Below are 21,831 nucleotides of genomic sequence, written 5' to 3' on the forward strand. Positions count from 1 at the left end.
CATTAATAAGTCAGCAACAGAAAAAAAGTCTAAAACCATTCTATTCTCATATTCAGATGGTCACAGCCTATTAAACAGAGTCAAGTATCAAGATTTTTGTTTTTTTTTGCTGAATATCTATTTGAGGTCATTTAGGAAGAGATGCCTTCATGGACAAAGCAAAGTATGATGCCTTTCTACACAGATTTATTTGGTGCCCATAACTGAGAATAATTTACAAATGGTGCCCCCTGGTGTTCAACACAAGGAAAGGCTTTTCTTTACAGATTGATGGAAACTTCAGAAGAAATTTTATACATTTCTTTGCCCTCCAAATTTATAGAAATATGCACATGGAGCATATTTAAACTTAACATCACACAGACCATAGCAGACCCTTGTGTACATGTAGATAAAGAGACTATAACATCAACCTTACGGTGGCAAAAACAGGTCAAATGACGCAAAAAATAAATATTTCAAGAAGTAAATGACAAGGCTAGTCTGGCATGTGCGAAGCTAGCTTTGTGAAATATTTTGCTACAAGACTTGTGAATCACTTCATGCACTCTGTATGCCTTGCACAGTTAGCATGTGCTAAACTAGGATGGATGGATGGATCAACAGTCAGGCAACTGAATTACCTCTTAGCCTGTTAGCTAATGAGTTTTTCCAACTTTCAGCACACACTGCAGTTTCTTCGAAATGCACTACAAAAGTTTATATTTGTCAGTGTACGTGAGACAAATTCAGGACTAGAAAAAAAATGGGTATAGGATTTTTGAAAGCACATTAATTTGTATATCATGAATGTTCCTATAGAAATAAATAGACCTTTGATTGACTCAGATCTATGAGGAATCATGGTGAAGTTTTATTCATGTTGTGTTTAGTAACGTACATTCACATTATGTCATTTAATTCTAATTAGATAGCTGTAAGTAGCGTTGGCTAATGCTAATTGCTAATTTACCATAAAAAAGTTAGTACAGCTACTGCAGCTAGTTGTGTGGTGATTTCAATCATCAAAACAATCACACCAAAATAATCACAATCCATCACGACTGAGCAAAACAAGCAGGATGAAACAAACAAAACAGTGGTTAGCAAGCTAGTTAGCTGGCTTTCACCTCCATACAAACTTTTAGACATATGAAGTGGTGGTTAATGTGTTTTCCAGCCACAGTAAATGAGGTAAACGGGACATGACATCATTGACAACTAACAAAATGAAAGGCACTGTGAGTTTGCATTCTTCTGGAAACATCTGGGACACATTTAAACACATAAGACGATAAATTATACAACATCAGCCTTCTTAGACATCTTAATGATAATGTTACATGCTATATCTTTAAGTAGCAGTGGTGCTACTGATTCTAATAAATCAAATGTCAAACCAATAAAAGCTCTGAACACCCACAGAGTACCAGACAGGTGTTTGCTCTTAAGACCATCTGATCAGACATCTTGCAGCAGCTGTCAGTCTGGAACAACTTGTACAATCATGTTGCCACTATTTATTGGTAGACAGACAGTTTTGCAACATAGCATGATTCTGAATTTAGCTTCACCCAGCAGGACCCTGATGAAAGGTCTCAGTCAGAGTCTCCGCCAACGCCTGACCTTTAACATATACGCATAAAAAATTCGTGCCATCATTAAATTAAAACATTACAGTAACAGTTCTGTTCAGGCCATCTGAATAATATATTATATATTAATAAGTACATTATATTTAACATCATTAGATTATTAATAATGAAGCATAAGTGTCTTAGCACCAGTTTTATATCCAGAAAAATCTAAGGAGTCATCAGAAAATCAATGAAATAATTTTTCAGTTCTTGGACTTTTTAACCAATCTTTGATTTTCAGTTAGATATTAAATCACTTGAATGCTGAGCACAAAAACACACAAAATGACAAAATGACCACAAAAAAAAAAAAAAAACGACAGATAATTATCATATCAAGACACAAAATGATGAAAAGCAACCAAAATAACTACAAAAAGTTGCAAAATGACCACAAAAAAGGGCTAAAATGATCACAGAGTGGAAAAAGGCTACAAAAAGGCACAATATGACAACAAAAATGCACCAAATGGACTGAAAATTACCAAAACACACTTCCTTTAGAGGTGTTTTTGTAATGGGTAACTTAGTGGAAAGCGATTTCTTGGACACAGATACAATTTGTTATTTTCCATATAAAATTTAATACATTGCCAAAAAAGAAATATCTGTCATGATTATCTCAACTAAATAAAAAGAACACAATGAAGATTACTTTTGAATAAGCCTATTTTTTTTTGTATTTTTTTAGCTAATCAGAAGGTGACATTTTAGTGGTGTCCAGTCATTTTTTATTTATGAATAAGTGATTGTTTCCATAATAAATAGTTGTGGAATTTGTAAATACATTGTCATACTTTGAATAAATATGTATGCAACATACAGACAACATAGTCTTTGGTGCTGTAAATAAGACATGGATAGAACTGTAATAATTTGCCTTTTCAATTTAAATGAATAGAGATCCTAGTAAAGCCTCTGAGTGTTTGATGGATTAATTTGCAGATAATAACAGTGTAATAAATCGAGTGGAGCCTGACAGTGAAGCGGCTGCCATAGTCGCGGACAGCAGAACGAGATCTCGTAGCTTCCAGCGGACTCTCCTCGCCGCACCACCAACTTGTCACCAAAGATGGCGATTTGCTGAGTGCTCATGGATACACACATTTCTCGGCTAGCTGTTATCTCGCCCGAAACGCCGACTTTAAAAGCAAACTAACTGCTTAGCGAGCGACCTTTTCTCCCATTTAAAACACATCTGACGCAGCGCCAGCCGCCGCTACCATGCAGATCACGCTGAAAACCCTGCAGCAGCAGACTATTCAGATTGAGATAGACCCCGAACAAACGGTAAGTGGCTATCAGCTAACTAGCTTTAGCTCGGAGAGCTAGCTGCCGGACCTGTGTTTTTGCTTTAGGCTGTTTCGTGCGGGACCCAACCGCTTCACTTGTTATTATCGCACGAAGAACAACTCGTGTAGTGTTGGTAAACGGGGGCCCATTAATCGGTTGTGACACAAATTTTCACCCCACATGAGACTGCAAAACAACGCGACACCTCACTTGTAATGCTAACTGTGAGCATGCTAACTGGCTAGCTAGCGAGCTAGCTGAACAGCCCATTCCAAAGTCATCGCGACGCCGCTGTAAACAAATTTCTCACCGATTCAAGTTTGTGCCGCGGTTATTTGTCAGGCATTGCTCTTAATAAACTCACGGTGGGGTTTAGTGTTTAATTCTGAAACTTCTATAATAAACTCAAGCTGCCCACTGCGTTTCGAAATGCTAATGCTTATGACACTGCCAATTACGATTAGCCCTATTGGTAAGGTAGTGACTCAGTTTGTTAGCATGCTCACATCTTTGAGGTGTAGCTTTCCAGGCCAAAGTTAAGTGTTTTAGTCACTTCTTTATTGCTGATGTTACTTACATACTGGAGGTGGATGTCGGTGAAGCGACATTTCACGTTCATCTAAAAGCTTTGTCATGCTGTGTGATCACCTGGATCTGAACGAACCGACTGCATGTGGTGCCCTGAAGTCGCTTCAAAACTAGAGACACCTTTTAAACTTTCCTTGACCGGAAGTAACGTGAAGGAAAGATCTCAAACTGAGTATTCATGTTGTACTGACAAATAAAACCCTTAAGAGAGCATTTGGAAGTGGCTAATGGATCGTGGTTGCTCTCTTCTTTATTAGGTGAAGGCCTTGAAAGAGAAGATAGAAGCAGAAAGAGGAAAAGACAACTTTCCTGTATCGGGGCAGAAGCTCATATATGCTGGGAAAATCTTGCAGGATGACACGCCAATTAAGGACTACAAAATTGATGAGAAGAATTTTGTTGTAGTGATGGTGTCCAAGGTAAGATGGCACTGTTATTGCCGTCGGGTTTTATGGGGTGCTTGTGTTTAAATTTGCTTTTTTTGTAAATAATCTCCTTTAAGCAAGTATGTCCAGTGTACTGCAGTGCTTGTTTTTTTCCTTTTGGTTGGTCTAATTAGGGCTATAATGGCCGAAAGAATTCCAGATGATGATGATATTCTGACAGAAAGTTTTGAAATTAAAAAAAAGATTGTTTTTTGTGAATAAATGACTCAAAATACAATCTTGGAGAGGTAGAAAGAGCCTGTAACTGTACTGTATGTTCTTCCTATGCTGGGGGATCAACCAGATAGTGGCTGATGCTGGACTATTTACAATAATATCTACTGAAACTTCCCTAAAGTCGTTCAGTCTTAACGGAAAGTTTGTTTGCTCGCACAAGGCTAAGCCCTCAGCTGCAGCCTCGCCGCCCGTCTCAGAAGCGCCCAAGCCCCCTGTACAGGATTCCGGCTCGACATCAACAGCTGCCCCGACCACAAACCCAGCTTCAACCCCAGCCCCAACCCCAGCAGCTGTCCCCATTCCTCCCGAGGAGGCCAAACAGGAGCCAAGTGCTGCAGCCACAGAACCACAACAACCAGCCAGGTACAGTCTGTTTGTTACACAGAGAGTAATGCTCAAAGTTTTGTAAACAAACATAGCTTAAACTGTATATCTATTGCATGTTTGCTTCTTGTTATCTTTGATTTCTGGGCAAAGAATTGGCAGGGTAATAAACTCTGAAATCTACTGTTATTTAGAGTTAATGTAAAAGACATTTTACTGTAGAAATCATACCCTATAAAATGTGGAGCAGAGTCAGTGCTGTGACCCGGGTTCTCAAGCTTAGGTTTCTGTCAGTTGCAGTCATCTAATATGAATTTCTCTAGGTAGCTCGACTACAAACTGAAATTGTTGGCTGTTATTTCATAAACACGGTTTGCAGGCTGCGTCTGTGCACTTGACCAAAGATGGCTTGTTACAGGAAGAAATGCTGCTCTGTGCTGTTTTTATATTTAAAAAGAGTGAGTGGATTGTTTTGCCAAAAACACCCACAGAGCAAGAAGTCCGTCTCTTTTGCAGTAAATTTTAGAGCGGATTGTCGTCACCGCAACTAGAAAACCACAGAGCTGTCAGTAGTAAAGAACATAGTAAAAGAATTCAACCAGTGCAGCGATTAGCTCCCTAAATCTGACTGATTTTGTCCTCTTTATCAAGATGCAAATGACCTTCAAATCACACGATGATAGAATATTAAAGTAGCACAGTTAAGCCCTGTTACAACACAAGGACCTGCTTTTCCACTCTTTGGTTTGTTGATATGATTTAATCATTTAGTTAAACTTATAACAATATTAATTATACTGAGATATATCTAATAATTCTTTTGCTATTTTATTATCTTGTTGCACTCGACGGATGGATCCTTGACCCGGATATATTCTAAGAGATTGAAGAAAAGAACAAGCAGTCAACCTACAGCACATGTTAAATATAGGACCACGAGTTACTCAGTAGCTGGGATTCCATCCAATTATAGTTATTTTCTGTATCGTTATATATTTAATTACATGAACTAGAGGCTGATATCTGAATTAACTAGTCAACATTAGCTTTTACTGTACTTTTATCACCATAGAAATGTTGTGCGGGTCGTCTCAGTTCTTCTTAACCTTTTCTGTTTTGTAGCTCCAGTGGCGGGAGTCAGGGCTTGGATGCTTCCTCAGCGCTCGGTAGGTAACTCACGCTTATAGGTTTGTGTCACACGGTGGATAAAAGCTCTTCATAACGCAGGATGTTAGATGTTTATGTCATGTTGTTGAATGTAAACTGTATAATTTCAGACAGTCAGCAGTGCTTTTCTTTTCTAAAATCGTTGGTTTCTCCGCCAGAAGTTGTGACTGCTGTGAGTTAGGGACTTTACAGGCTACATACCATTTCTATATTTAGGGTCTGACAAAAGCAAGTCATGTCTTGCTGTGCCACAGAGATGGATGGGGATTCCCATTTGGTCCACTCATAAGTTACATACATGCTTAAAGAGGAAGAGTCACGCTGCTCTTTAGGACCATGTTGCTTTCAGTTAAGACTATTTTCTGGATATTTCTATTCTATCCTTTCACATATTTACTCACTGTGGGCTAACTTTTCCATCTTTTGTGCATTTTAATAAAGTTCTAATAAATAACATAATGCATAAATAACAAAAAAGAAAAATATTGTTGAATTTCTTGCATTGAAAATGAAGAAAAACTGGAATCAAAATGTCCAACATTTTTCTAAATTCCCACGGATGTTACAGATACTGTGAGAAATGTCATCTCTGCATCGTATTTCAAACACTGGATTTTAAATTAGTTTCCATGCTTGTTTACTGTGTGCTCATGAAAAAAACTAATCATTAAAAAAAAGTTTTGTTTGTAATTGTTGTTGCAGTTTAGTCACTAATTGCTTCTTTGTTGTGGAAAGGAGTGCATAAGTTTTTGTTTTTCACTAAATCTGCTGTTTGTTTTGGAGGAAATTCTAAATGAAAAGGAGAATAAAGTGATTTTATTGAAATATCACGATTTAAAGTATAGATACGGGTGTTTTTTTCCAACTGGTACTTTTTGTTTGTACAATTTCTGGCTGTAAAAATCTTGTAATTTTTGCTGTCTTCTAAAGAAAACATGCCTTCAGTCCCACTGGCAGGTTTTGGGGTTCAGACTAGCTTTTTTTATTTTTGTAATTTTGCGAGAGAAAGTTGTATATGTTTAATTTCTCCAGTTATATATTACTCAGGGGACACTGAAGAGTTTTCTGACAATTTTGGGTGAAAGTTGCAGGAATAAAAGAGTTATTCCCAGAAAATGTACCTCCTTTATCCTTTAAATGGGCTTTAATCAGCTCAGAGATGCAACAAACTCCTATTCAGGGGTTTTAAAGCATCGACAGAACTTCTGATAGTGAACTAGAATTCGTAGAATCTTGGTTTCGTATGTATTCATGTTGAAATAGGACCAGGATCAGAGGATGGTGTCATCGGTTGACTGTACGTCTGAGTCACAGAAGTGGTTACATTTAGAAATGACCTGCTACATTTAGACACTTTTCACAGGATGAATAATTCAAAAAGCAATTTCCTGTTGGTGCATTCCTGAAGATTTTACCAATTAAAAAAAAAAAAGAAAGCGTGCAGTTACCAACCGTCTGTGTGTTGTGTTTTCAGTGACTGGAGCAGAGTACGAGGCGATGCTGACAGAGATCATGTCTATGGGCTATGAGAGGGAGAGAGTGGTGGCGGCGCTACGGGCCAGTTTCAACAACCCCCACAGAGCTGTGGAGTACCTCCTCACCGTACGTCTCTCACACATTTCAGGAACGCTGTTCAGATTCTTCGGCTGAAAGTGGAGCTTTTCACGGAGCTCACGACTAGTTTGGAAGCCAGTTCTGGTCCAGCAGGAAACTGGCATGCTGAAGTATGATGGCAAAACTTGAGGCACTTAGTCTGAGAATGGATTCTCAGTGATGCAGGAGATGACTAGTATCCAACAGTTCAACGTCTCCCACATTAATCTGGATCATTTTTGGTGCATTACATTTGAACGTTTTCTTTCTAAAACATATAAACTTCTTTAACCCTCGTCTTGTCCTGCGGGTCAAATTTGACTCGTTTTAAAGTTTGAAAATGTGGGAACTTCTGATGTCCACATTTTCAACATTTTCGGGAAATCTTTGAACATTTTTTGGTGGAAAAAAAGAAATGTTAAAAATGTTTCCTAAGAACATTCACACACAAAAAAATCTACCAAAATCCAGTGAATTTCCCTGGATTTTGTTAGATTTTTTTTGTGAATTTTCTTAAAGAAAATATTCAAAGTTTTACTGAATTATATGTAGTCATTTTAGATATGTTTAGGATTTTTTTAAAAAGATTTTTACTCATTTTTTGGAAAGATTAGCAAGAATTTTCTTGCCAAATTTGAGGGATTAAAAAAAATTTTAAGGGCAATTTTTAGGAATTTTCTTCCTGAAGGTTTTGCAAATTTTCAGATATTTGGGGAATTTTTTGCTGAATTTTTTGAATTTTTTTCAGACAAGAAAACAATATTTTTTGGTGCCCACAAATGAGGACAACAGGAGGGTTAAGGTCTGCTGCTTTAGCCTTCATCAGTTTTGGCTATAATAATAATAATAAACTGGTAACAGAGATTATTGAAGGATTTATTAATTGACAGTCCTAAATGTGCTGCTAACCAGCTTCCGTGGCCCCAATACTATTTTTGGTCCGTCTGTGTTGTCGGGCAGCGCACAGAAAGTGTGTCTTTGTGATTGACAGTTGTGTTGTTGTGTTTCCAGGGTATCCCCAGCAGCCCAGTCCAGGAAAGTAATCCCCCAGCGCAGGCTCCCGCATCTGGACCCACAGAAGCCCCATCTCTAGCAGAAGGTAGGCCACCCGTCTGGCTCTGGTTAAAAATAAACAAGAGGTCGGGGTTTTCTTGAGGTTTCAGGGGGTTTAGTTGCTGTCTGGGTTTGAAATTTTACTTTATCTTAGTTGCTTTTGATGGTTAATTTTGCTGTATTTGTTCCACAAAACTGGCGACGCTTATTACTGTGCCGAGGAATGCAGCAGAGTAGTGTGACGATCAGCGTATGTTTGTCTGTTAGCAACATTACTCGAAAATGGATTTGGATGAAGTCAGGGAAGGTCAGAAATGACACAAGACCAGGGGCCTCATTTATAAAACATTGCATAGGATCCATACTAAAGTTTGCGTACGCCGAAAATCCGAAATGGGCGTATGCCCCTCGCCCCTGATTTATAAAACTGTGTGTAAACACAGCTGCATGCAATTTCTTGATAAATCAGACACCAGCTGGAAGATTGCACAGGTGGATCCACCTCACATTCCGCCCACAACACACCCACATTTTACCATGAATGGTCAATGCAAAGTAACTCATGAATGTATCTGTATATAAATAAGCTGCTGATCCACGGCATTTCACGCAGCGCCCCCTGCAGTCTTTTCACTGCTGTGCATCAGGATGAATGAATCATGTGTGACCCAGGCCACCCTGCCACTAAATTTGCTATGATCATGTCCGATGTACAAATAATTTGTAAACTGATTGAATGTGCATTTTTTCGGTTCACATAGACAAATTCATTTTCACTCGGGTGTTGTGGTGTGAAGCATGTGTGCCTGCATGTCTGTACAGGGCTGATTAATGGTTGGACGCTCATCCCATTCGGCCGCATATGGATAAATAAACAAAATTCTTTACTTTTTTTTGCCTTTTTGCTGTGATAGTTGCAGTGAAGAGTGACAGGAAATGGGGGGAAGAGTAGGGGGAAGACATGCATAAAAGTGCCGCAGGCAGGAATCAAACCCGAGCCACTGCGTCAGAGACCACCCCTGCAAATGGGTCTTCTGCTTTCCCCGATGAGCCATACGGGCGCCGGGTGATCAGTAAACAAAATTATTTAATAAAGATCACCGCACCGGCCCCAGATACCGGCCCTTCGGTCAAACGACTGAATGAAATAACGTTCAATCCGCTCCTGTTAATATATGAACATAGTTCTGCAAATACAGTCGTCGGCCGAATGGCGCACTATAGGAACATCTACAACAATGAGGGTTTATGATTATCCAGCTCTACAAGTCTAATATGTGATAACAATAAAGGTTTGACATCAATCTGGTTTCAATTCGCCACTTCATCCTCCAGCACTGCCGTTCCCTCTGTCTCCAAAATGTGCTTAAGCAAGCATCAAGTTTTTTTTAGAAATCACAACGAACACAGCGTACGCCACTTTCTACGCAAAGTTTGTGATTTACGCCCTGTTTTGTGCGTAAAGAAGCATCAAGAATCAAGGTTGGCGCACCGTGCGCACATTCTCACGCCAAGTTTGTTTTATAAATCACAACCTTTGCGTAGAAAGTGGCGTACGCCGCTTTCTAGCCCTGTTTTGTGCGTACGCAAGCGTTATAAATGAGGCCCCTGGTGATTAGATTTTGGCAGTGATGCAGCTTCTAGTCTGGATCCATGGATTTGTTAAGGATTTCTGTATCACTGTAACTTCTCCACTGCTATGACCAACTTCACCCATGTAGAAACCAGGTGATTTCTTCTACGCTGGCTGTTTTGTATCAGCAGAGTTTTTATGTGCGGACTTTCCTCTGAGCCTCTGAGTTAATTTTAAACATTAGTACCGCAAACCTAAATTGTAATCACTGTTAGTAATTGTTTCATTGTTCGGCTCTAGCCCTGCGTTAGTCATTGTGGTTGAATGCAGTGGGCCACACTTTGTTCTTGGCTGACTCATTTATTTTCTCTCTGGCTGCACCTGCGCTCACATCAGGAGTGTCTGAGTCGGACATCTCCCTCTCCATCAGCTATAGATTGTTTCATCACAGCAAAATGCAGTGTTCACAAATCAGGTGGAGACGGACTGACTGAGCTGCTCACATATGCAGCCCTTTTCTTTACAGTCTGGAGCTCTGTTGGGTAAAACAGTCATCTGAATGTTGTGAACTGCGTTTATGTAAGGTTATCTTTGTTTCATCACTGCAGAGTTGTTCAGCTCAGACACTCCAGTAAAGACATTTAGCCTCAAACCAGAGGTCACCTAGCCACGTTTAGGAGCTGCAGATCTGGAAAGGTGACACTGGGTGCTCATAAAAACTGTGTCAGTCTCATAGCAGTCGAGCAAATGTTTGTCCAAACACCTATTATTGATTGATAGACCGTCAGCTTCCTTTTCTTTTTCAGACTTCTGTCATGTTGTCTAAATGCCTTTTTAGTTCCTTTTGGCTTCAGCCGCTTGGCAAACAAACTCACGCACCACGCCTAAGAGTTCCTACGGTTGGGAAAACCCTGAATGTTACGCGTCTTGCTCTCTTTCTGTCCGTGTGAAAAAATAAACTCAGCGCTGGTGGCATGTAAACAATGGTGGATTTCACCAGTGCCCTGGGAAAAAAATAACTTCCACAGCTTTGTGAGTAGAATAGAAAAGATCTCGCTTATAAAAGAGACTCGTGGCCTCAGCTTCAAGATGAATGGAGGAAAAGAAGTCATGCCGGAAATATGAAACTATTCCAAAGCATTTAAAAATGAAACCGGCAGATATAACTTCTGAAAATAAGTCATCAGCTCACTCGTTATGACTCATTAGTAGCTGAACGTTTCTCTGTTACAATATTAAAATAAATAGTTGTCAGACCTGTTGAGTGTCATTAAAGCTGCCCCTTAATGACTGAACACTTTGTTTAGAGAATATAACATTCAGGAAGTAGTGAACAGACTCTTACAAGTGTTTAAAGTGGCCGATTTGATGTTTCTGCTTGTGGCAGTTCAGTAGCAACCAGCTGATGAGGTCCTTTTTTTTAGGGTTGAATAGATCTACTGATAAATCCAGAGTTCAGTACTTAATAAATGCATAAACTTTGTACATTTCTGTTTGTGTTTTGGAGCTCGCTAGCTTGTTTGCTGGGTGTAAGAGAGCGAGGGGCTTTGTGTGACGGCCAGCTTTAGATAATAAGTAAAGTGGTAGAAAGGATTATCTTGTCAGATTCACTAACTGCGTTCTCTGAAGACTTTCTTGGGTTTGGTTTCTGTCTTAAAGATTTTACTCAGTTCATTCATTGTCACGTGGGAGATAAAGGAGCGAGAGAGGTGACTAGAAGAGCCTTTAAAGGTGGAATGTGTAAGATTTTAACCGTAAAATAGTCTTGATATAGCAGCAAACTACTGGAGGGATGTTAAAGTCACACTCCCTCTGTGTCTGTTGTGATCTTACCTTCTATGTTTTGTCAGTGCATGTGAGTCCCTCCCTTTGAAACTGCTGGTCCTCCCTGCTTTTACAGGCCGATGAGAAGCAAGAAGCCAGTCTGGAGCATTCAGCTGGCATCCCCTAAAAAAAGACTTCATATGTTAATGATCTAGTTTATGCACGCTTGTTTTACTTCAGCTCAGTGTAAGAGTCTCTGCTGTTATTTTAGAGCTCTCCTCTGCGTCCTCTTTGCTGAGCTATATCTGTTGGACTTTACCTGACACCAGCTAGTCACTACAGGGGTTTATGGTGGGGGGGTGTTTAGCAGGAGATGTTGGGACCAAGTCATACTGCAACCATCCTTTATACTGCTTTCTATTTAGGTAGGTATTATATATTTATCTATTATGAAAGGTAACCAGTGGTTATCAGGTAGTTCAGTGCCGGTGGCAGGATGTGTCCACACTCATAAATCTGCAGAAACCACAAGCCTGGCAGGAAGGAACTGGAAGCACACTGGACTAAACGTTTCTAAAAGCTGCTGTAAATCATGGTTTCAGTTTGTGTTTCGCTAATGGTCGTTCACTTTCCTCGTCACTAGGAGAGAACCCACTTGCATTCCTGCGGACTCAGCCCCAGTTCCTGCACATGAGACAGGCCATCCAGCAGAACCCCGCTCTGCTACCGGCTCTTCTCCAGCAGCTCGGCCGGGAGAACCCTCAACTTCTACAGGTACATGTAGCCTCTGCTGAGCTTTAGTGACTTCTGTTCATTCATGATCGGCTGTTACTGGTCCAGTCTGAAATAGAGTTTTTTTTTTTTTTAACTGGGTCAATCTATAATTGAGGGACTTTTGAAGTCCATGGGATATATCTTGCATACATTATTAAAATTTAAAAAATAATAGTGTTTTTATGTTCATTATGATCATGTCTTTACAAATTCCAGAATTATTTATTATGAAAACAATCACTATTAATAAAAAATGACTGGATATCAGTAAAACGTCAACTAAATAACCGTCTGAATTTAATAACAACCACCTTCTAATTAGCTAAAAAATTATAAAATGAACTGATTCAAAAATTGTTTTAATTCCACTAAGTCCCCCGTTACAAAAGCACCTCTCCAGGAAGTGTGTTAATTCCAGATCACATGACCTGCTCCACATTTTGTGTATCGGTTTTGTCGTTTCACAATTCTTTTTTTTCCTTTTTCTGTCTTGGTTTTGTTGTTGCCCGTCTCGTTTCTGTCATTTGGTGTTTTGATTTAGTCATTTTCCATCTCGTTTTTGCCATTTTGTGTCTTAGTTTTTAATTAAAAAAAAAAAAAGGACTGGATATCACTAAAATGTCAACTAAACAAGCGTCCGAATTTAATAACAACCACCTTCTAACTAGCTAAACAATAATTAAAGAAAAAGCTTATTAAAAAATTGTTTTGACTCAACTAAGCTCCCCGTTACAAAAAAACACCACAAGGAAGTTTGTTAATTCCTGATCACATCACGTTTTGTCGTTTTTTTTTTCATTTTGTGTATCAGTCTTGTAGTTTTCGGTCTCATCTTTGTCATTTTGTGTCTCGTATTGTTGTTTCTTGTCTCGGTTTTTAATAAAAAAAATGACTGGATATCACTAAAATGTCAGCTACTGTCAACTGTTGATTTTAGGCCTGAAAACGGCAAAAATGTCGACTTTGATACAGAAAGTCCCACTGCAACTGTCCACGTTTACCTGCGTTTTGTTCCTCCTCCTCCAGCAAATCAGTCAACATCAGGAGCTGTTCATCCAGATGTTGAACGAGCCGGTGGGCGAGGGGGGAGACGCACCGGAGGTCGGAGAGATGGGGGCAGCGGGGGAGGAGGGCGCCCCGGTCAACTATATCCAGGTTACACCTCAGGAGAAGGAAGCCATCGAAAGGGTGAGTGAAAGACGGCGGATTAGAAATGTGCGATTTTTCTTTTTTTGGACGCCTCTCCTGACCGTCTCCCCTCTCTGTGTTGCTTCTAACGGAGCAGTTAAAAGCGTTGGGTTTCCCTGAGGCTCTGGTGATCCAGGCCTACTTCGCCTGCGAGAAGAACGAGAACCTGGCGGCCAACTTTCTCCTCAACCAGGGACTGGAAGACGACTGAACGGCGGAGGATCACTGCCTTCCTGCTCCTGCCCTCCCCCCCTCTTCTCTAGCTCAGCATAAAAGACTGCACCCCCCTCAGATTTTACTGTACAGCTACCAACCTCAGCTCAACCCAACAGGAGGGGGAGGAGGGGGAGAGCCGGCGGAGGGGTGGAGGGGTGGGAAGGGGAGACGGGGTGGGTTTAGGTTCATAAGTACACAAAGGCCGTGTGCAGGAAGGTCAGCGTACGGGTGGGGAAAAACAACAAGAGTGGAAGAATTATAAAATCCACGTGAATTCCAATGGAATGTGTGGGGTTTGTTTAGGGGAGATCTATAATTTGATTTTAGACGCGCTTTGTGAACATTAGGGAAAAGGGGGAGGCGGGCGGGTGAGGGAGGGAGGGATGGGGAGGGTCTGCGGTGAGAATGCGTGTTCATGTCTGCGTGTGTCCGTGTATGCCTGTGCAGGTGGATGATACAGTTTAAGCTGAAAAAAAAGAAACAAAAGTTAATCGATCTTGCATTCTCTAAGTTTGTTAATGCTGTAGCTGGATTGTATGGAAGCACATTCTCTCCCCCCCACTGCACTTCGACATTATCAGTATGTGTGTGTGTGTGTGTGTGTGTGTGTGTGTAACGGCTCGTGTGTACCTCTGTAAGCCTCACTTATGAACGTCCAAGAATGAAGTCGGCAGTTGGACTGCACCGTGCTGCCCTCTGTTTCTGTATGTGTCTGACATGAAGTTTGCTGGGGGGCTATCAGGCCAAGCGGGAACTAAACTGACAAACGAATATCTGCTTACTCTGTTCTCCACTTTGTACCGCCCCTCATCTGTTCTGGGTGAACCACAGGGCGTCCCAGAAAACTTCACATCGTTTCGCAGGCCAATAATTTTGGCAATTCTTGTTGAAATAACCTCAAATTTTCTCAGAATGTATAGAAACGGATCAAGATTTTATATTAAATGTTTGATTTCTGTTCTGTTTTCAGGTTGAGCCGTTCACTCCCAAACAGAAGTCATTTTGCGTCTTGGAATAAGCTGATGTTGATGATGGACTGCCAAATTTGTTTGCCAGTTGGTGAAGTTTTTCCAGATTTTGCATTGAAGACACGCTGCACAGTCTTGGGTGTGTGTGAGCAAATTCTAAGACACAAAACGACTTCTCTGGGAATGAACGGCACGGCTCAGCCTGAAAACAGAACAAAAATAAAACATTAAATATAAAATCTTGATCTGTTTCTATACATTCTGTGAAAATTTTAGGTTATTTCAACAAGAATTGCCGAAATTAAAACAATGTCAGAAATTCTGGGACACCCTGTATTTAGTCTGTGCCGGTAGCTCCAGGTGCTAACTAACACTATCGATAAACGTGTACTGTGGAAGCGACACACAAACATGAAGATCTTCTCTTACAGTTTAAAAACAACCGTACAGGGAGCAGCCACGCGTCACTGAGGTCAGTTTAATCCACAATACATTCAAAGATGGCAACAACAATGCTTTAACCCTCCTGTTATGTTCATTTCTTGAGAACAGCGATGATTCTCCAGGGGCACGTTTAATTATCCAGAAGAGCCAGAAACCAAAAACATCAAATGAACATTGTTTATATCTCACTATTAACTCCATTACTAATCATTTCAGTTGATATTTAGTGAAATGGTGTTCTTTATCGCTCACAGATCAGAGTTCAATGAGGACAATTCTCGTGTTTTTCAGTTTAAAAAAATGCACGTTAAAGCTTTTTTAAAATGTACTCTGGAAAGACCTACATATAAAATACATGACTGAATTTTTTTCTTTTTTTGGAGCAAATTAAGTCTTTTGAGGGTCAGATTGAGCTGCTGACTTAAAAATCAACTTTATTTAAGCACCGTTTTTGAGACAGAAATATGTGCAATGAACCTTTTTATATCTTGAGACTTATTAAGCCAAGCAGAGGAAGTATCAGACTGAAAACATACTTCTTTTACTTTAAAATGGGTCAATTTGACCAGCAGCGTAACAGGAGGGTTAAAACTTAATCTGGCAGGTTTATCTTCAGCCCGGCTTTTCAAACGTTTGCCCCACTGTGGGGCAGAAGTCAGCCAAAGAAATCCCCGTCAACAGAAATTAGCCCCATCCTGTGTTCTCTATGAGCTAAAATGGCCACAGAGCGTGCTGTCCCTGCTAACCGTATTAGCTGAATACTCTCCAGATAAACTTCAGGCTAGTATTTACAGCATATGAATTTATTTTATTCAGAATGCTAAGATCAGACTCCAGACCAGCGTGCCCGTAATCATTTGAGTTCTAAAAATAAGCATTGACTTGTTCCAGCTCAAACAGTTGAGTCTAGTTACTGTTTTTAGATTAAAAAAAAAAAACTAACTACAAAATACACCAATGAATTCTTGTAGTTTGGAGTTAATGCTCTGTAACATCCAAATTAGTCAGACCAAGCGTCTTCCTGCCAACAGAAATGATAGATTAATCATGGAATATTATTGATCAAGTGCGTTTCTTGTTCTGGAAGTGGCACCAGTGAGAATTTGGTTGGATTGGACCAACTAGTCCAACCTGAGCATAAAGTTTCAGTTTCCTAACTACAAAACCAAAATGATTAAAGGCCCACAGTGTCAGGTGTTCGTCACAAAAGAGAAATCTGTTTGTCCATGCAAGCGCCTTCTCTCAGAAATCTGAATATAAGACACCTCAGCCGATGCATTAAATAACTGACTTCATACTCTTACTATCATCATGCGTTGTACTAACGAGTCTTGAGTGTCTAAAACGCTTTTTTTTTCGTATTATTTGCTTTCTAATGTTGCTATCAGACATGAAGAACAACATAAGGGATCTGAGAAGCCAATCAGTCTGCAGGTTCCTTTGGGAGGGAACATACTGTGTTTATTATTCTGATCTGGGGCAAATTGTAGTAGAAAATAAATCGAAACCGTTCAAACTGCTCTGAGTCAATCTGAGTGCTAATGAAGCTTTAGATGAAAGGATGCTAAATTTATTTATCTGTCGGTAGCCGTGTTTCCAGAACGAGTTTGTTTGCATATTTTGAAGTTTCACGTTAAAAAAAGTTATTAAAATGGCAAAATTAAGACCAGTTTTACAGAGTTAATGCAAATAATCAGAGATGGAAACTTATTTTTTGGGTAAATCTGACTAAATACTCTGGACTCCATGTGTGACATGTAGATTTGAACGAATGCAACAGGGTCAGACTTCCGCAAGCTAAAACAAAACAGAACAAGAACTACACATCCATGGGGGTCTGCACCAGAGTATCGTCAATTATAGTCTCGTACTTTTGTGCAACATTTTAAAAGTTCTTTTCAAATTTGCTTGACAGTCGTACGGAAACACGGCCACCGTCTAAACCTCCTGACTCTTCTGTGCTGCCCTTAGACAAATGTTACATTCATGAAGGTCTGAGTGACTTAACTTAGACTTAAATTGACTGTCGTCTGCCCAAACCAGAGTTTGTATGAACCCCTTGACTGAAGTTTATGTGAAGCCAAAAATTTATATCTGTAGCTGATAAGCTACAAGTACAGTAATGCACATGGTTGGAATTCACATACGCCGTCGTAACACATGCTTAAAGTGGTCTTGAAAGTAGAGAAATACCATCCGTACGTGGTGTTTACACCTATTGGTCTGCTAAGGAGTATAATCAAGGCTTTAGGCTCAGCTGAGGACGCCGTTAGACTACGTCCACTTGGGTCACTGTAGGTTTTTCTGACCAAACTTTGTGTCTGCACATCGACTCTTCTCCAAGGGTTGGTAGTTTGGATTCCAAGTGGTGTTCACTGGCCCACAACGGAGAGAAATAAGAGTAAAACCTTGATTATACTCCCTTGCACCAAAGATATGTAGATGTACTACTCTCTAGTCCACTTGGAGGTCATCTACTCCACCAGCCAAAAGCATGGACACACATTGTTCAATGGTTTTTATTTAATTATTTTCTATATTGTAGATTAATACTGAAGACACCAAAACTATACAAGAATGCATATGGAATTATGTTGTAAACAGAAAGGTGTTAATCTCCAGCATTCATACAATGTAGGAAATAATGCAAATAAATATAAAGCATTGAATGAGAAGGTGTGTCCAAACTTTTGACTGGTAGCGTAGATGTGTTTGGTTTGAGAACAATACTGAACTTGTAGCGTAGTCACTGTTTGGACACAAATTCTTAAGCTGTCAGGGACTTTAAGGTGTGTAAAGTTTAACACTGGCCTTCGACGGACCGACTCTGGAATCTCATTGACCAGACCTCCATCATGTGGACCAAGACTATTGGCAAACTTATTTGTAATCCTGGCCCCAGTCCATTAAACAGTTTCTGAAGCTGCCCCTGATTTTTAGACTACTTTGGCAGCTTAAATTCAACCAGAGACTGATGCGTAGATAAAGAGAAACAGATAACGGCTACAGCAGCTCATGAGGAGAATCGGACCTGTGAGGAGCACATCTAATCTATCATCACCATCACACTGTATGTGCACATGGGCTAATTATCCACTACAGATTACTGCATAATGAAACTTATTATGATGATAACTGCTGACCGGGGCCCTGTTCTTCAAATAATCCAAACTGATCTGCTGACATCAGGCGCGTTTGGTTCTTTGGAAACGGTTTGAGGACTGATGATGGATGTCTTTAGATGAAGGTAGACGGTTGAAACCATGAGTAGCGCCATGGTGTTGTGATTGCTTTAAATGGTTCCTTAAGACTCGTATACAAATTTCTACCTGAAAAATCAGTTCAGTAATTGGATTAATTCTAAATGGACGTCCCAGACATGATCCAACTCTTCATGTTTGGACTCCGAAGAATTCAAACATCCAGATTCTTGTGAATTAACCAACATCCTGATCAGAACCACTGAGTAAACCCCATAAAGAGAGCAGGGCCCTGGTCTGTAGAGTGTGACGTGAGGATGTGTGAATGTGTTGCACCTGTTTTATTTGTACTGCAAAGGTCAGCTTAATGTGGGTCCATGAACAGATGATAACTGTTGATGAAAAAAAACAAACTGCAGTCTCATTCTGTATGTGTGAAGGCAGTTTGTACTGATGGCTGTCCTACAGCATCAACATGATCTTAGACTATGCTGTGCTACATTAAATGTCAGCAGTCTTTCAGGCCTCTGACTCTTTGTGCCTTTTTTTAACGTCATCATCATCATCATTTCACTTTTAGTCCCTCAAAGTTTGCTGGATTGGGGTAAGATGACCCAAAACATTTGCAGAGTTCACAATTTATAGGGATGGTCAGACGGTTAAGAGGGGGCCTATGTAAATACAAGGGTGAATTGTGGTTAGTTTGCATATGGTTGCTAGTCAGTAACAGAACATACAACAAAGAATAAAAGGTGGTTGAATCAAGGAGTCTGGCAGACAACAAAAAGTAATGGGGGGGTCTGACAGTAACAACAAAAATGAAAGAATTGTGGATAACCATGGGAAATGGAATTAAGGAGTGACACTAGAAGGTATCTGCAGCAATTTTTGTGCCATTTTCCTCATCGTGACTGTATGAATATAACACTCACCTGGTCAGGAGGGGCCCTCTGGTGGATTCATTTGGCCCTGCTGGTTCCACTTGCTGCAGATAGAAAGCCAAGAACCTAAACGTATTATAAGTAAAACACATTTTTTCCCCATCCTGAATGTCTTAAATGAGAACCAAAGTCCATTCATAAGTAGACAAACTTAAGGATCTGTACAAGAAACGATGCAACAAAATTTTAGTCGAAGTTAAAGCCAAGTTTTCTCATAGTGGCTTCAGTGAATGTTCAGACCCTTCATAATCTGTTTTAGAATGTTTGGTTGGCACATTGTAGAAGTCCCTTTTAGTCTTTTTTGGGTAAGACTCCACAAGCTTCACTCACCAGGATCCAGCCAGTTTATACTATTCTTCATCGAGATCCTTCCAACATCCTGTTTCACTCAGACTTGTCTTGAAAATATTCCACTGTTGTCTTGGTTGTTTGTTTTTGTAGTGGTGTAGACTTCTGCCCCTTCTTAGCATGATGCTGCCACCACCATGCCTCACTAGGTAGGGATGGTATTAACCAGGTACTGAGTGCTGGTACCTGGTGCCAAACAGAAGTAGTTCTTGGAGGTTTTCCTGAAGGCATAGAAACTTTTTTGTTCATACTCTCACAGTCCTTTGAATACTGTCTGGGCTGCTGAGACTCAAACATCTGGTGGAATCTCGAAACTACAGAAAACTTCTGCTACTACTGTTAGAGTGGCTTCATCTTCTTCCTGCTTAAGGCTGATCTTGCTCAATAACTCAGTTTGTCTGGACAGCCGACTCTACAAAGAGTCCTGAAGGTTCCAAACTTCTTCCACTTCCCAGTTATTGAGGCTCCTGACAACACTTTAGTTTTCTATCCTCAGCCTGATTTGAACTTTGTCCAGTCATTTCACTCTGCCACAGGTGGACTCCAGTCAAGTTCAATCAAGGATGATTAAAGCAAACAAGATGCACCTGAATACAATAAGAGTTCCACACTAAAGGGTCTGAATGCTTGTGACACATTACTGGTTTGGATTTTGAACAAATTTCCAAACAGATTGAATGTTGTCATTATGAGTTATTGAGCGTAGACGGTTTTACTCCTTCAAAGTGAAATCTTCTGTGAGAGTGTGACAAAGATAAACACCAAATAGACACAAAATGAAACCCAGTGACGGGTGAAGTCAGTAGCATCAGCCGTCTCATTACATGGAAAGGTGTGCTGGTGAATCTTCAGTCCTGGCATTCATGTGGATTTTACTGTGACACGAAGCACCGAGACATTGGTGCATAACTGAGGCCTAATGAAGCAGTTTGACAAAATGAAGGGCTTACCATCATCAGCAACCTCCGGGAAGCTGTAATTCCTCAGTAACTACACACGTGGACAAAATTGTTGGTACCCCTCAGTTAAAGAAGGAAAAACCCACAATTCTCACTGAAATCACTTGAAACTCACAAAAGTAACAATAAATAAAAATTTATTGAAAATTAAATAATCAAAAACAGCCATTACTTTTGAATTGTTGATTAACATAATTATTTAAAAAAACAAACTAATGAAACAGGCCTGGACAAAAATGATGGTACCTCTATAAAAGATTGAAAACTATTTGACCAGAGTGACATGATTAACTCAGGTGTGTCATTTAATTGACATCACAGGTGTTTCCAAACTCATAATCAGTCAGTCTGCCTATTTAAAGGGAGACAAGTAGTCACCCTGCTGTTTGGTGAAAAGGTGTGTACCACACTGAACATGGACAACAGAAAGCGAAGGAGAGAATTGTCCCAGGACATCTGAAAAAAAATTATAGACAAACATCTTAAAGGTAAAGGCTATAAGACCATCTCTAAACAGCTTGAAGTTCCTGTGACAACAGTGACTCATATTATTCAGAAGTTCAAGACCCACGGGACAGTAGCCAACCTCCCTGGACGTGGCCGCAAGAGGAAAATTGATGACAAATTGAAGAGACGGATGGTTCGAATTGTATCCAAAGAGCCCAGAGCAACCTCCAAAGAAATTAAAGGTGAACTCCAAGGCCAAGGTACATCAGTGTCAGATCGCACCATTCGTCGTTGTTTGAGCCAAAGTGGACTTCATGGGAGACGACCAAGGAGGACACCACTGCTGAAAAAAACTCATAAAAAGCGAGACTGGAATTTGCAAAAATGCATGTTGACAAGCCACAAAGCTTCTGGGAGAATGTCCTTTGGACAGATGAGACCAAACTGGAGCTTTTTGGTAAGGCACATCAACTCTATGTTCATAGACTCAAAAACCAAGCATACGAAGAAAAGAACACTGTCCCTACGGTGAAACATGGAGGAGGCTCAGTAATGTTTTGGGGCTGCTTTGCTGCATCTGGCACAGGGTGTCTTGAAAGTGTGCAAGGTACGATGAAATCTGAAGACTATCAAGGCATTCTGGAGAGAAATGTGCTGCCTAGTGTCAGAAAGCTTGGTCTCAGTCGCAGGTCATGGGTCTTCCAACAGGACAA

The 21,831-nt window shown here is 40.2% G+C and overlaps 1 protein-coding gene across 1 annotated transcript; it reads left to right on the forward strand.

Moving 5' to 3' along the window:
* The first annotated feature begins 2,617 nt into the window (after window positions 1–2,617).
* Window positions 2,618–18,947, forward strand: rad23aa (RAD23 homolog A, nucleotide excision repair protein a). The gene is made up of 9 exons (XM_022200785.2): window positions 2,618–2,906; window positions 3,755–3,916; window positions 4,320–4,522; window positions 5,606–5,649; window positions 7,125–7,252; window positions 8,255–8,342; window positions 12,277–12,407; window positions 13,434–13,595; window positions 13,693–18,947. The coding sequence occupies exons 1-9, from the start codon at window positions 2,841–2,843 to the stop codon at window positions 13,804–13,806; spliced, it is 1,098 nt and encodes a 365-aa protein (XP_022056477.1). The 5' UTR covers window positions 2,618–2,840; the 3' UTR covers window positions 13,807–18,947.
* The last annotated feature ends 2,884 nt before the right edge of the window (window positions 18,948–21,831 follow it).

The sequence above is a fragment of the Acanthochromis polyacanthus genome, chromosome 21 (assembly GCF_021347895.1).
Source record: "Acanthochromis polyacanthus isolate Apoly-LR-REF ecotype Palm Island chromosome 21, KAUST_Apoly_ChrSc, whole genome shotgun sequence".
Taxonomy (NCBI): Eukaryota; Metazoa; Chordata; class Actinopteri; family Pomacentridae; genus Acanthochromis; species Acanthochromis polyacanthus.

Coding starts and splice junctions, on each gene's coding strand:
- rad23aa (XM_022200785.2), top strand. CDS start 2,841: ATGCAGATCACGCTGAAAACCCTGCAGCAGCAGACTATTCAGATTGAG. Junction 5,650..7,124: donor GGATGCTTCCTCAGCGCTCG/GTAGGTAACTCA, acceptor TTGTGTTTTCAG/TGACTGGAGCAGAGTACGAG. Junction 7,253..8,254: donor CTGTGGAGTACCTCCTCACC/GTACGTCTCTCA, acceptor TTGTGTTTCCAG/GGTATCCCCAGCAGCCCAGT.